Raw genomic sequence first — 16343 nt, 5'->3', positions numbered from 1 at the left:
GTTGTTCTATTGAGAACAGACTTCTGCCAGTGCTGTCTGTTTTATTTTATTCTCCCTGAATTTCAATGGTACAGAAAAGCATTTCTAGCTTGTTAGTTCACGGTGGTTTCTTATAAAACACAGCATTTGTCATCTGATTCTTTCTTTGCAAATTTGAGAGATTTCATTAGTCAAAGCCTCCAGTACAAACGCAGATCAGACCTGCCAAGTTTACTCAACCAATACCAATGATAAGCAGCATGCCAGTATCGTCTGGGTATTGTTTTAAAATATACTGAACATCATTACAGCCATTACATCCTCTCTGGACAGAAGTACATGCACTCACAGTGGAGCTCTCAGTGAGGACACAGGACAGGGAAAATGCAACAGCCCAGGAAGTTTACTGAAGGAAGTATACCTGTATGTGGTGAGGTCGAAAGAGAAATTGCCTGTTCAGGTTGGATTTCTCTATCAAGTCTGGATCTGTAATTGTAACCTAAGTCAGAAGGGGCAAAAGCAATAGCTTAAGTTATAAATAAAGCGTAGCACTAAGCAATATTCTTGAAGAAACCTGTACAGAAATGTGTTAAAATAAAAAATAATCCTCTTGTCATTCACTATGGCTAACAGCTATGCCTATATTCATACTGGTTGATTATATTTTGTTTTAAAATCGAAATATAGCAACTCCACTCCAAGTGTTCTGCCTCTAACTGCATACTACTTCCACTTCATATAAAAACTATTTGCCCCTAGGCCCAGAGATCAAAGGCTTTGGCTTTTTACTACTTTCAATGTAGTTTAAGTATTTAACTATTCCTTGCTACATTACTTTCTCAAAAGCAAAGTGGATGTGACTTACCAATCCTTTATCTTGCCCAGTACCAACACCAAGAAGTGCAAAGTTTTTTAGCATTTCACAGCCTATTGCTCCACAGCCAACCTAAAGAAAATGACATTTTTAGGACTGTAAACCTCTGTAAACTGTCCCTGGGGAAGATTGAGAAATTGATTATTCCCCTTTACTGAGCAGCCATTAGACCACATTTGGAATACAGCGTCCAGTTTGGGACCCTCCAATAACAATAAAAGGTGATGAAAAGCTTGGGCAAGTCCAAGTAGGGGGCTGGATCACCTGTCCTATTCAGATTACAGTGGATCCATACTTCCTCAAGATGGAGGAGAGAAAGTTCAAGGTGGACCTAACAGCAGAATTCTGATTCCTAAGAGGTTACTGCCAAGGCAAAGCCAAGTTCTTTATGGAGGTGCACAGCGGAAGGATGAGAGATAATGATCAAAAATTGAGACAGAGAAGGTTCTGTCTTGGCATAGGCAAACATTTTATTCTGTAAGACTAAACAGGCATTGGAACTGGTTGTCCAGAGACGTATAACCTTTGTCCTTAGTAATTTTCAAGATCCAAGTGGATTCCTAGATATAAAGCTAGCTCCAGAATTCAAGCACTGCACAGGACACCATGTACCATGCAGCTTAGGACTTATCTATTATATGGATGTCTATGCCAATATGCAGTGACACACGTAATCAGGCCTAATTTATCATTATTATTTTTTAAAATAGTTGAGACAAGTGGCATTAGCTGTACTAGCGGAGTATTTGCAAGAAGCCTAACAGTTTCAGTCATACTCACCAAAAAAACATTCAAATTATGCAGTTTCTGGCATAGAGGGTCTCCAATACAAGCCCTCAAGGCATCATACCTATCTCCCCTATGGAGGGGCAGGAAAAAAAAAAACAGGAGAGTATCAAGCTGACATTTATCACGCTAGTGTCATTGTTGCCAAACTGCACTTTGATGCAAATTAAGAAAATCAGACTGAGCCCCTGAAAATCCCTATCCCTCCCACGCTCAAACAGGACACACATTCTTAAACCTAAACCAGTCCTCCTCCAGAAGGCTACAATGAACTCCTGATTGAGACTCAGATATGAAAAGTACTTAAAACAACAGATTGTGTTTATATTTACCGTGGAAGAAATTCTTCAGAGCCCATCTTTTCCAGAGGTGTAACAATGTCTAACATATCTATGTACAACTGTAAAAAACAAGTAAAAATAAATTAAAAACTGAAAGAAATCACATTTAGCGTAAAAAAAAAAAAAAGTAAATATTTTCTATGCACAGAGTTGAGAAATATGTAAGTCCAGAACTTTTATTGTCAATGTAAGACTATACAGCATTCGGTTCATTACAGTTCACTACACAATTTTAGGGGACAGGAAAAACGTGCCTGGACACAGAGGAAAGCTCACCAAAATCTGAGACAACCTTTTGACTTGTGATGATTTTAACCAGAGGGCTGTGATTCTCTAAATTGGACTGTGACATTTTTAAGCTAACTTTATTCTAACTCTTGTCCTGGGGGTCCTGAAAGTACAGCAGCTTCAGCAGGCTTCTGGACCATAACACACCTTTGCAGCCCTGCACTGACAGACCAACACTTGCCTTGCTTATAGAAAAAACAATATGATTTCTGAATCCCAAATATAAAAGTTTTGGTTAAAACTGCTGCACTTTCATTGTATTAAAAAAAAAACAAACTTTTTTTTTTTCCCTAAGTTCAGAATCAAATCCTTTTTTTTCTCCTGTTAGAAGGTTGTTCAAGCTCCTTTGATCATACAGCATTCACACGCAACCATACATTGATTACATCACTGTCAAATAAAGCTAAAGAAGCAAAAAAGCCTTACCCATTGCTGTAATGGAGAAAATTTTCCTGTTACTGCTTTCAGGACTTCCTGACTAGCAACACCACCCACTGCTGCAGCCAGAGGGGCTAGAAATCCCTGAGCCGTTCTGGACAGCCACTTCACTATATCTTCATTTACCTGAGGCTGAAAAACAGGACATGGTAACAACAGATTTATCCCATCAACTGAGCAAGCCAGCACTTTACAGCACCATAGACTATTTTTTGATCTATAGTAAAAGAAATTACTTTACTCTGCCTAGAAAAATGATTTCCAGCTAGGGCAGATGTACTACATACCCTGAACATCTAACGAGCAGTGACCTAGAAACTGGATTCACATAGACACATGGATTCAACATTTGTGCGAGGCAACCATTTGATTGAACCAGTGTTGATACACCACTGTATCACCTTGTGTGGCCTTCATAAAGTCAGCAAATCCATCGCTGGATACAAAGACCAGAAGAAGGGCCAAAAACCAAAGCACAACCTTTAGGCAACTAAATGAGTGCATCAGAAATTACTCACAATGACACTGATTTGTTACTCACTTTGTTTTCCAGTGTTTTGCTTACAGACATGGCTATTTTCAGCATTTCCTCAGCATCTTGAAGGCATCTAGACACCAGGGTAGAAACAATAACGATCACTTAAACATTCTAGAGTCCTAAAAACATAATGGAGAATGAGCCATTTGCTACAGTAGGAAGAGTTTGGAAATTTGTATTGGTTTTAATATTGATCATTAAAAAGCAGTTTAAATGTCAAGGTTGGCTCAAGAATAAGAGTCTCAGTGTAGAAGTCTATATGCAAGTCAGCTGCTGAGACTTACACTTTTTAAGTAGCTTTGTCTAATTTGCGTCAAAATTATGCACATAAAGAGCTTCAACTGAAAAAAAGTTATGGATAAAAACAAAGCCTTCAGATATTTGAATCCATACGCTGCAGGATAACTCAGGAATCACCAAAACAACTTTTCCAGTTTAACATTTAAATGTGAAAAAACTGGAACAGAGCAGGACTGCTTTCAGAAGGAAGCAGCTGGATTTTGTCTACCTAGGCCCAGAAAGTGCTATTGCTACACCAGAAACACCTTGTTAAAAACCCAGACAGGTACCATTTTGCATCTAGATTTCAGCTTTCCCTTTCTATGTCATCTCTTAAGTACTAGACAGACAAGGAATGCTGCTGCACATCAAGCCAGAGGAGAGATCTGATTCAAGACTTAGCAAACACAAGACTGCTGCATTACCCAATGTTTGGCATGCGACCAAAGTTCTCCTGGAAGTGGTTCAAGGCAAGCATGGCAATATGGATCTGCAAAGGTGCCTGTTAAGACAAGAATACACGTTGATGAGTTACATACTCGAACTGGAGGAGACAAAAGCAACTGTTTATTTGAACAGTTCTGCTACATTTTCACTTCCTTGTCTCTTAACTGTACAGCTCCAAAAAAAGTTTTTGAGTAGCATTAAAAAGTCAACTTGAGGTATCTTCTGCTAGCAATCTCACAAAATGGGTTCAATAAATATTGCTCAGGAGTAACGCAATAAATACCCTTCACGCACATTCAGCACCCACTTCGACCAAGTTCAACTAAAGATTCCACCAAAAGAATTTAGCACTGAAATTGGAAAACAATGCAATCTTCTTTTAAATAGACATTAGAATGTACTGCATTCTGCCAAACCTCAATATCAAAGCCCAACAGTAATGGTCAACAGTAGAAAATCTGAACAGACAAGCTAGATCTTACATTATTAGACAAACAAACAAACAAAAAAGCCTAGATCAACCTTTTTTTAGTGTAAGATTTTAACATGGACTAACAAGGACTTACATTCCTTGAATATCAATAATACTTCAATAAAATAGTGTTAAAGGCAAATATGGGTAGCTTCCTTTTGGATTTTAAATACTTTTGAAACCTTTTTTTCAATGAAAAAATATATTCTCACACTTAACTGCAGTTTCCTACAAACCTATGAGTATTTTTTTAGATTGTCTTGACTTGGACTCCAGCATATTTTTTTAATCAACCAAAGATCACTGATAAAGAAAAATCATTCTCTCTTGCAAAATTAATACTCCCATGCATTAAAGAGTTATGAAAACCCAAGACTTTAAACAGCAGATTTACAGAGAAGTGGGTAACAAATTTCTACAGGGATCTAAACCGTAACGTACATTCTGTGTGACCACACAAACTGATATCCTACTCTCATTTCATAATTTAAGTTCTCATTTTAACTACTGCAGAAGAGTTAAAAATGAACGTTGTTGTACATATAAAGCTTCAGATTACACTCTTTGTTTTAGAGTTAAAATATTTCCATATATTAATTACCTCAGGCTTGCTAAAGTCTGCAACTAGGCATAATGGATTTGTTATCTGCTTCTCCAACCGTTCCTGGAAAAAAAGAATGCATGAAAATAACAGTTACTGAAAGGGTCACTGCTCTTCCTGAAGAGACTAAGAACTGAATATCCTTTTTCACTAGCATTTCTATTGCTGTCTTCATTACTAATACCCAGAAAGATGCATAATACAATAACGTGCTGAAAATTTTATAAGTCAAAAGTGTCACAGAGATGTTTTACATTGCAGTGGCAAGATTCATTTCCAAAACTGCTCTGTTGTCATGTTGTCATCTACCAAAGATTTTACCACTTGCAGTGTACTTGTAAAAACTTCACAATCCAGCAAGAAACGGGAAGGCACTGGTTTGAAGAGACAAGACACAGCTCATGTGCTGAGCTGGGCATTTTCATACCACCAGCAGCTGATCCTTACTTCCAGCTTTTTACCAGGATGTTTAAAGGCAGTCAAGATTTATTTGTTGTGGGTTCAAAATGGATCACGGCACCATGTGCCTTGCAATCCCTCTCATACAAACTCATCCACTCTTCCTTGTTCTCAGAAGGCTGCCAAAAAACACATATTCATAGACTTTCATGGACTCACCAGCAGTACAGGGATAGATTGCCCCTAATTTACGTTTTTTTTTTTTTTTTTTTTTTTTTTTTTACCTCCTCTACACTGGCCAGTAACTTTGAATTCAAAGTATTTCCTATTCTTTGTGTTTTATTAATAAGCAACACTATCCTTACCCAGTAAGTGTAAACCTGTATCATGGTTAACCAAAACATGTACCTCCTGAACTCTGCTTTCAGTGCTTAGACTGTTATCACTGAGGAACCTGGTTGTGCCAAGGCACACTTACAAAATAAAACATCTTGGGGGTCTTCACTTGGACAGCTATGCCACCATGCAAGTAAGGCTCCATTTCTGACGTATCACCAATGCTGAATGAGTAAGGTGACACCACTGAAAAGAAGAAAGAATAAACACTGTGACAATGCATGCTACAGTTCTACAAACAATAAAGAGTTGTTTATTTTTTTTTCCCCAGTGTTTTTTATGCTCTAATGTTTTAGCATGCAACCTTGCTTTGAAGCCATGAACACAATTGATCCTCCTAACTAATGGGATTGTCCCTCTCTGCAAGGTTCTGGGCCAAAGTATTACACTCACATGATCTGTGATGAAATAAGCTTTTTAGAGTAGCAGCAGATTTAACAGGAATTCTGATGACCACAGCTCTGTAACAACAGTGAAATCACTCTCAGTTTTATTTGGACTGTGCACAGCAGTGTCCAATATAGCAGTCAGAGCAGGATTTTAGCCCAGCAACTAGAACCACAAGCAATCAAGACAAATGCTCCAACTGCCAAGCAAAGCAATCTTTCCTCTTGTACCACCCGGAGCATCACTCAGATAAAGGAAGACAGCATACAACTGTTTTGATAACTCGGGGCATGAAAGTTGAAACCAAAAGCTAGGCCATGATTAGAAGGAAAGAATAGCATCAGAACTAGCTAAACAAATGAGTCCAGAGAAAACAGACTCAACCACCTTTCAAGGGTAGTTTTTAATCTCAGACCACAAACAACTGAAAAAACAACTAACTAAACTAAACTAACTGTACTAACTAACTAAACTAACTGTACTAAAAAACAACTGAACAACTCCACAACTCCTAACACCCATTCTCCCTCCTTCACAATTAGATGATCCCCCATCATCCAAAATGAACTGAGTAGTAGGCCTTGAGACCTACACAATGAAGATGAAAGCCAGTTAAATGGCAGTTCATGAGAAATATATTCAAAAGCATGCTTGGAAACTGAGTAATGTCAATGCATCCCAATACACTTACATTATCACCCAAGAAACTACCATGTGTACAGTGACATACACAGTGGTGTTAATTTAGTCCAAAACAGGTTTTACAGGACCTCAAAAAAAAAAAAACAACACAACCCCAAAAAATCAAAACAGTTTTGTCAGTCACTTCAGAGATTGCCAACTAGTGTCTACTAGCTGGTAGTTTCTACTACTTCTTAAGGAACAAGATGAGTTTAGAAAAGCTTCACTAAATGGAAATGAAACAACACTAGAAAGACCTCCATGCCAGATGGCAATTTTTCATGTGATCTCTGTACAACCCAGCATTCTTCTGGTTACAATAACTAACAGTACAGTGGACTAAAAAAGGTCAAAAAAAAATAAATATATTGCAAATGAGTAAGAAACAATTTACCCGTTATTTGGTGTGTGGATCCATTTAAACAAGACATTCCGTTAACTTCACGAAAGGTTAAGAACTGTCCTGTTTCAAGCCTGTGTGGATGATTTTCAAGGCAAGTAACAATGCCAGGATTTGACTGAAAGCAAAAAATGGCAAAGTTAGGAAGGAGAAAGGAGTCTTGTATAAAAGGGTCATGCTTTAGACAAAAAGCTTTTTGTCTATTGAAGCCACAGCTAACGCTTCGAGTGCCTCATTTCTGCCATAACAAGGGATTTATCCAAAATAATATTTCCACTTCAGAGAGTGGAAGCAAGGTACAATTAAACTCAAGTATCAGATTATCAATTAAGAAAGAATTTTAAAAAATATGCATATTCCTTGCCCTGGCATGTACTCAGGACAAGATGTGAAACAACTGCATATGGCTTATATAATTAATGAGGATCAAATCATTCATTCCACTTTAAAGATACTAAAGAATTGGCTATCCAAATCATTGTGTCATGAGTTTTAATTCAGACCAAATACAATTTGTTATACGACCCCTTCTAGCTTGATTATTGTTACATCTAGAGTGGAGATATGACAAAAGACTTGCTACTGAATGAATAAGGTTCTTGTCTGGACTTCCAAACAGAGTTGAGAGGAGCCAAAATTGTTTACATTTACAAAATACAAGATCAGATAGATATACTCTCCAATATTCTCCACTGAAAGTATTATTCATAACATCCTTTTCTTGCTGCCTTTGCTTTGGGAGGTTAAAACAATCAACTCTTAAGTTTCTTCTCAAAGCAGGCTCTCGATCATTCTGGTGGTTGTCCTCTATATGTGATGTAGTTTCTCATAAAAAGGGCTAGTTTCATGACTATTCTAGTCATGACTATTTTGGTCATGAAACTTGAAGACTTAACCTATTCCCATAACAAGGCTATATCTCCTCTGCACACTTGAACTCTTCCTTTCCCTCAACAACAACAAAAAAGCCTCAATGTTATTATGTTACATTTTAAGCAATGACAAGGAACATTTGCGTGCTCTCTGGTGCTAGCACTCATCACTGACTGTTTTTGACGTAGACACTACAATCAAGGAGCTTGATTTGCCTCTGCTACGCAGTTTTCAACTGCTTACCAGGCTGATAACTTGAGATGGTCTGCTTGGTCATTTAGACAATAATGAGTCATAACAAAGCAAAGTTATACCAGCACAATAGCTTCTATCCCTTACTTGTGTAATATTTGAAATGAAGATTTCCTTTGGTTCCTCTCCTGTTGTATCCAGCACTTCAAATTCATCACCAAAGTCACAAAACAGACGTGAACACATTCCATACACATCTGCACTGATGAACTACAAGACAAAGAAAAGGTTGTAAGTATCCCTAAAACAGCATATACCAAAGAAATGAACTCTCAACATCCAACCTTGTCCAAGGCTAGCAGGTGTAACTTCTGCTCTGGTGGAAACCTGAGACATACACCCAGGTCACTGACTCTACAGAACAGCATTACTGACCGATTTTGAACTCACACTAGCATTTCAGAACTTCTACACAAAAACCAGGAGTCACAGCAATAGGCAATGAAGTACTGCCATTTCTACTACTGCTATATTTGGTCTCTTATGAGAGAACAGGGTGAGAAATTTTGAGCTAAGAGTGAAAACTTTATTTACCAGCAAATTCCCTCCTCCCCCCACCTCTCCCCCCCCCAAAAAAAAAAAATTAACCAAGCTACGGTTACGCATGTAACATCAAACACATGCACAGAACAGAACAGCAGCAGCATATTCCCAAAAACTCATTCTGCTCTGTCATTGTGGTACCTGCATAAAACTATATACACCTCATAACCCACTTTCTCAGTTTCTGGATAGAACACACTGGAGGTGCAGAATGCTTGCTGTATGGATTAATTGTGTGTTTAAGGTTGTTGTTACCTTGATGGGTGGCTGCTGAGCATGACAGAAGTCATTAATCTTCTTCTGCAGTGAAAGGCTTACTTCAGTCAATATGACACACTGTGAATGAGAACACAAATAAAACTGAGACCCTGGAAGCAATCAACATTTTCAGGGTACGGAAAAGGTAGTAGTAACAGGAAGTTACTTTGGCACCCTGAATGTTCAAAATTCCTTTCCCTACTACACCCAACATAACAGAGAAAGCAGTCTCAAGTCAGTTTTCTCATCAGGTAGGTTACTGCTCCACAAGTTCTTGAAGCAAGATGAGCAGGACCAGGAACAGCAAATTCTCACTTTTTATCACAACTTTGAAACTCAAAACCTAATTACAATACTCAAGAAAAAACCTACAGGTAATTTCTGAGAAAACGTAGCTCTTGAATTTCAAGATTAAAGTTAGCAAAACAAACAAATAGTAGTGACCAGTGCATACCAGGAGGTCTGCACAAGATTCAAGTACTGGTGTTCATTAAGTTGCAGACATAACACAGTTTCTACAAGCGTTCTTTTCAAATTCAGGTTAATATTGGGTTGCAAAGCTTATGCAGCATGTCCCAATTCAGTTATATCTCTGTAGCTGGGGCATTTGGAAATCTGGTTGAGCTGCCAACTCGTCCCAAGCCGTGCACACAGGCAGAAGACAGCTGACTGAACAACTGAAAAAACCTTCCTTCCACTACATTTCACTGGATATACAGATACATACATAAATGACCTAATTAAACAGCCTGAGTTTCTATTGCACGGAATACAATGCACAAAATACATGTAGGACACTGTGCAATATGACTGTTAAGAAGTCAGTTTTATCTTGCAAATAAGAAAACTATTGTACAGTAATCTCAATTAGCTATTTGTTATCGTAGTAAATTCCATAAGCAAAGTGAATTGATAGGAACAGTTTTAGCCTTGAAAATACGAGCGTGACCATTTCATTCATCCAAAGACACATTTCTTTCTTTACATCATTTCAACATACACTTTAAAGTTTGCTTTCATTTTATTTACTTATATTAAAAGCTCTGAGCAAAACACTGTGACATTTAAATTCAGAGTGACATACCTGGTACTGCTTTAGGAAAGACAGATCTGTGGTTTCCTCTAATGGCACAGTTGACGCCGCTACGTGGACATACGGATTAAGTTCAGCAATACGATGAAGTGTGGCCTCAGCCCTGAAACAACAATTTTCAAAGTTTTTTGTTTTTTTTTTAATGCATTTACTAATTTGTATTTTCTAAACCAAATTTCATACTACAAACACCCTACAGGAATCCTGTAGAAAGTATCCTGGTGACAATCAGCAGCTAACTTCTTCACACTTAAATTCCTAGCAGGTCTGAGGAAAACAGCTCTGTCCCAACAGACAGTGAGACATTCTAGTCTTGCAAAGGTGGCTGAGAAAGTCTAAGAAAGAAATACACCCTGGCCCTCATTACTAAATTAATGTTACAAGCTCCCAGCTGGACGAAGTGAGATATTTGACTTATTTTAATTATTTGACTCAGGATTCCAGCCCCAACCTAGACTTCTCACGATACCTACCTCATCATTGCACTCAAAACCAGAAACTCCAACGGTAGGGGGTTAACTAGTACCTGATATTATTAACAGCTCTTAGACACTGAACTCCTATTTTTGCTACTGATCAGACTGTTGGTCCTAGTCAAGTTCAGTCCTCCCTCACCCCAAAGCCTTCACAAACCTGTTCCTTTGACTAAGTATGTCATCTTCGTGGATGAAGAAATTGATCCCTAAATCCCATTTTGTGCATTGCTTGGTGTCATGAACTGTAAGAGCCTAAGAAAGAGAAAAAGCATTTACTGGAAGAAGGATACATGGTTTTAGCACCCAAAATGATGGATTAATCCCCATAAAAAAGCTGGTGGACTAGCATTGCAGAAGACCTAGTTGTACCATATATAGGAATGAACTCCTCCATCCTCTTTGCCAAAACCCTTACTGTTTGAGAGGAGTGCATCTGAAAGATGCATTACATTAAATGTTTTCCTTGCAGCTTGCAATGATGAGAGTATGTAAATACCGAGGATGATTTTTGCCACACTGCAATTAAAGCACAACTGCCATCTGTAACTGAACAATCTCCCAAAATTATAAATAAGCAGATTTTTGAGTGTGATTGGAAGAAACAGCCTTAAAAGGCTTCTCTAATAACATTAATTCCAGCAGTACAAAAGCAGTTGTCAGATTAAAACACCCAACCATTTTAAATTCTATATAAGTGGATTCTGGCAGGTGACAGACCAGGATAACATTTTGAACAGATTGGCTTTTCAGTTTATATCACTCCATTTACGAGTGGTGACTTTGTCAATGAATTTTTTGAAAAAAGCCTGGTGAGCAGCTGGATGAAATATTACATGAGGTATTTCATGGAATCATAGAACGGCTTAGGTTGGAAGGAACCTTAATGATAATCCAGTTCCAACTCCCCTGCCATGGGCAGGGAGGCCACCCACTAGATCAGGTTACCCAGGGCCTCATCCAGCCTGGTCTTGAACACCTCCAGGGATGGGGCATCCACAGCCTCTCTGGGCAACCTGTGCCAGGGCCTCACCACCCTGAGAGAAGGATTTCTTCCTAACATCTAATTTAGGTCTCCCCTCTTTTAGTTTAAAACAATTCCCCCTTATCCTGTCATTATCTACCTGAGCAAAATTTTTCAGAATGCTTCTACTAAGAATCCCAAAAGGTACAAAAATTCAGATTTCATGCTAAAGCAAGACCCATACCCTACTACTAGAACACGCAGACTATTAAAGTTTTTGCTCTTGAGTCCTCAAATTTTTTGCAATCCTCCCAGAGAAAGACAGTTTCAGAAACTTAAGATTAGCTAGCTAGTGGCGTTGTCCCTGTCCCTCCCACTCACCTAAGAATACCCAACAACAGAACTGTTTTACCTACCTTTACCCCAGCCAGAATGATATTTTTGGCTGAAAAAAAAGAAACACACAGAGAGAGGGAGTGTTGCAGATTTTTTGCAAAGCTCTAAGTGAAAAGTTATGTGAGTGGACAATAACAATATGTCACTTCTAAGAACTTCACAGCTTAAGGGTTTGTTTTCTTTTATGTTTGGTTTAAGTATTCTTCTACCATTGAAAGCACCACTGAAAGCAGAATAACATGAGCAAGGTTAAAAGGGCTCTCTACGTTTGTTCATCCTACAAGTGCAATTACAGAAACACTAATGACAATAAACAGCAGAACTTGATAGATCAATTCTGGCATCTGGTGCAGAGTCCCATCAAAGCCAACTGAAAGGGTAATACCCCAGGTACAGACAAGACTAGTCTTGGCTGGTTCTTAAAGAGTAAAGGAAATGGTTATTGGGGTCTCTTGCACTGGGACAATTATGCATTTTTCACCAAATTGCATCTGTTCCCCTACACCTAATAATTCAGTCTATGGCTATCCCTGTATTAGCTTCATTGACACTGAAGCCTAAAGGAATAACTTGGGATTATCCAACCTCAACCTTCACCCAATACACAAGATACTGCATAAAGCTATCTGCTTAATGGAAGCATGTTTTAAAATAATATTTAAAACTTTGTTCTATTAAGAAGATAATTAGACAGAAGCCCGGGATCCTTCCAGCAACTATGTCACTTACACGTCATGAACATATATAATCACTCAGATACTGCAGATGTACTTATTACATCCAAAATAAGCTTTAGAAGTAATCTAAACGGTATGTTTACAAATACTTGCTTCTGCTTATACATAAATGTTGTCTAAACTTACCAATCTCCACACCAAGACCACCTATACCACTCAGGAACACGTGGGACTGAGCCATCTTCTGCATTGCTGTGTCTCCAAGAACATATCTCTGGCGACTATATCAAAGATAAATTCAAACAAAAACAAGATACAAATAAAATCAAGAGTCACTTCAAATATTTTCACTTTTAAGTAGCTATTCCTTTCCTGCTATCATCCCAGTCAGCATCTAACATGCAATAGTTCTGCAGATGAATATGTCACTAGTGACACACGCGCAGCTATATTTACCAGTCTTCCACTCACCAAGCAACTGAGGACATAACATACATGGATCTGACCTGTATAGTCCTTTAGGAAATAAATGCCTATCAGATGTAATATTTTCACCAACAATTGAAATAGTGAAATGCATTTACTGCAGTGTTTCTCAATGCTGGGTTTTAGAGAGGAAGAAATATTATTTTAAAGCAGTGCAAATTTTTTCCAGGATAGTGTAAAATCACTTCAGAATTAACTCCTGAAGACACAAGCAAACTAAAAAAAAATCTTTGCTATCAGGAATATTCAAATCGGAGGGTGCAGCAGCTTTTGTAGTGAAATCCTGAGCTCTGAAAGACTCAGAGTTTCCAACCACACAATTAAATTAAAACCATTTTAAGTAAAACTTCCTGATGGACAAGTATGACTTTCCTATGATTTGTGTCAAAAATCCATACAAGTGCTGAATTTGGTGCCTCATTTGTTCAGCATACAGAAGATGTGAATTCATTTATTTTTAATAAAGAAGCTTTTCATGCCACCATGTTTTTCTAGAGATACCATTTGTTCCACTACAGGGTCTTTAAGCTACTGGTGTGCCAAATGACCTCAAGTCACTTCTAGATAACAAATTAAAAAACAAAAATATAAAAAATTAAAATCAAAACTAAGGTCCAGTCCAAACCCAACACCCTGATATCTGGCAGATAATAAAAATACTGATGATATACATGCGGACAGAAATAAATGAAATAAATGATATAGTAGGTAAATTACATAGCATAGAACAGGAGGGCAAAAAGACTGTACTGAAAGAAGATGAAGAACAAATAAGAGAGGAATATCTACTTTGTTAAAGAAGTAACAGGCTAGAGTTAGGAAGAAAAAGAATGTATTTCAAACAAGAAAAGTATTAGTTCTGGTTTTCAAAAAGCACTCATTATTGATGCTGTTGAAACTGTGTTCAGCATTGTAGTATGTAACTACATTTTTACTAGAAAAACACTAATAGTCAGAAAGTACCTATTAGAATACCAATAAAGGAACAGTTTTACATGAAGATGTGTTAAATCTCCAATCCAACCAGTTCTCACTGCTAACTGTAGTTTAAGAAACTTTGCAGGAAGTGGATTCAGTTTCACATGCTGGACATTTCGCCCCTCCACTTTTAAAGTGAGGGACAGAACAGTTCAGGTACATACACCCGGACCTAGCAGGCAGCAGATATTGTTTTCAAGTCTTGTCTTTCACATCAATGGGAGTAGATCCAAGCATTGCTGAAGAATCAGGAGTAACACTTTCAAATCAGATATTCTTACCTATACAAAGCATCATCAATTTCCATAGAGTCTGCCGCCATGACCCAACGCAATTTGTTTGCACTAGAATGCACTAGAATACAAACAGAAAGAATGCGGTTACATTGGACGCAATTTCAGTTTGTCCCCTCTCCCTATCACCATTCAATTCTTCAACAGAAGAACTGGAAAACACAGAAAGCAGTGTTATGTAAGAGTTACTTTGAACACTGACAAGCCTGCAGAACAACATGGCATCTCAGTAACTAAAACACACAGGAGCCAGAAGACAACAAACCTCAAACCTTCAACACATGAACTCAAAATACAGAGACACATTCATTTCCTCACTGAGGAGACGCAAGACTAATTTCTTGTATTTGCCACAGCTGGGTTTAGTAAAAGTAAAATTAAACATTAACAGCTCCACGTCATTTAATTTGGTTCTGCTTGTTTGCTGCTTATTCTGAATAGAAGACAGGCGATCCCTGAATGACTAGGAATAGTTATTTATGCTGCACTATTTTTATGTTAATTGAAAAAACTCAGGAAACAAATCACCATTATAGCTAACTGAAGAAATCAATATCCAAAAGTACTTTAAAAATCTATGATGTACAAGCTAGTGGAAAGTACTCAAGATGTAATAACGTTTATTTTTAAATTTACTTTATAAGATGTGAATTAATACAACATTTAACTAAGACATCAAGTCAAACACTTCAGTAGGATTTTAGTATGTGCACAGTTAAGGAGCTCATTAATTAGCAAAGACCTTTTCATTGTGAAGTTACCTGGGGGATAACTAAGCACTAGGATTAGGAAGAAATTCCATCACAGGGCAGGCTGTTCTTTTGTTATGCAGGCTTGGAATTTGTGCTTTCTAGACCTGACAGGAACCACCACCAAATACAGAAGCGAAACAGTCCCCACACTTGACCCAGAACACCAGTTCTCACCACTGCTAGAGAGGTGCACATCTCAGTACAACTCCTACAAGTGGACTTGGAAACGACAAGATTTTGAGACAAAGGCTGACAATCCTTTCTCCTAAGAGATTGCATGTAAAGGCCTAGATATACTAAGAGTATTAAGGAGTTTTCCCTCTGAAATCAAAGATGCACAAATATACTCTGAAACAGCAGTAATACTGCCCACAGGTTAACTCTTACTTCCTGTTCAGATGGCTTTAGTGCATATTGTAACATTTCTGATGTGCAGCACCTCTGCAGCCTGGCACAACCTGAGACTAGAACATTTTGATCTGAAATATGCCCCCTTCTTTTCTCAGACCATGAGGCAGGTAGCCCTGCAGGATGGCAGTGAGGGTCAGACAGGGTTACACTGGAAAGCAGGCCACAGATCTGAGCAGTTAAGCTGCTCCACAGTGTGGACACTAAATCCCACATGTAAGCCAACAAAGAAAGCAGTCAGCATGCGGCACCTCCATTGTATCTGCACAACCAGCCACTTCAGCACAGCTCCCTTGCCTTTACACAGCAAGCACTGAAAATAACCAAAGTACATCATTTTGGGATCCAGCTCTTAAGTCAAGAAGTAACAGACCTTATCCGAAGACAGACTTGAGGCCTGCTCAGGTAAAAGCCTAAATTACATCCTCTGTATGGGTGACAAGACTGAAAGTCCCCTCAAGACAAACCAGTGCCACCTCATTATGGCCTGCAGCAGCCATCCCTGAGCTGTTCTGCTCCTCCACAGCACAGTGATTTTGGCACTCTCAGGTGGGGAAGCTGACCCACCCTGAGGTAAAACACACCCACCTT

The 16343-nt window shown here is 38.3% G+C and overlaps 1 protein-coding gene across 1 annotated transcript in view; it reads right to left on the bottom strand.

Annotated features, from left to right (window-relative positions):
• Window positions 1–16343, bottom strand: part of UBA6 (ubiquitin like modifier activating enzyme 6) — a 32050-nt gene that overhangs the window by 14622 nt on the left and 1085 nt on the right. The window contains exons 3-19 of the mRNA XM_084516886.1: window positions 14581–14653; window positions 13022–13116; window positions 12179–12207; window positions 10959–11053; window positions 10317–10428; window positions 9230–9310; window positions 8519–8641; window positions 7301–7424; window positions 5921–6024; window positions 5044–5106; window positions 3949–4025; window positions 3248–3314; window positions 2695–2838; window positions 1972–2039; window positions 1634–1712; window positions 845–925; window positions 401–478 (exon numbers count right to left, since the gene is read on the bottom strand). Of these exons, the coding sequence (XP_084373012.1) occupies window positions 401–478; window positions 845–925; window positions 1634–1712; window positions 1972–2039; window positions 2695–2838; window positions 3248–3314; window positions 3949–4025; window positions 5044–5106; window positions 5921–6024; window positions 7301–7424; window positions 8519–8641; window positions 9230–9310; window positions 10317–10428; window positions 10959–11053; window positions 12179–12207; window positions 13022–13116; window positions 14581–14621 (1461 nt within the window). The 5' untranslated portion in view covers window positions 14622–14653. The remainder of the gene's footprint in view (window positions 1–400; window positions 479–844; window positions 926–1633; window positions 1713–1971; window positions 2040–2694; window positions 2839–3247; window positions 3315–3948; window positions 4026–5043; window positions 5107–5920; window positions 6025–7300; window positions 7425–8518; window positions 8642–9229; window positions 9311–10316; window positions 10429–10958; window positions 11054–12178; window positions 12208–13021; window positions 13117–14580; window positions 14654–16343) is intronic.

The sequence above is a fragment of the Aythya ferina genome, assembly GCF_964211825.1.
Source record: "Aythya ferina genome assembly, chromosome: 4".
NCBI lineage: Eukaryota > Metazoa > Chordata > Aves > Anseriformes > Anatidae > Aythya > Aythya ferina.
The sequence above is the reverse complement of the archived record's forward strand: the minus strand, read 5'-3'. Positions and strand labels throughout refer to the sequence as shown.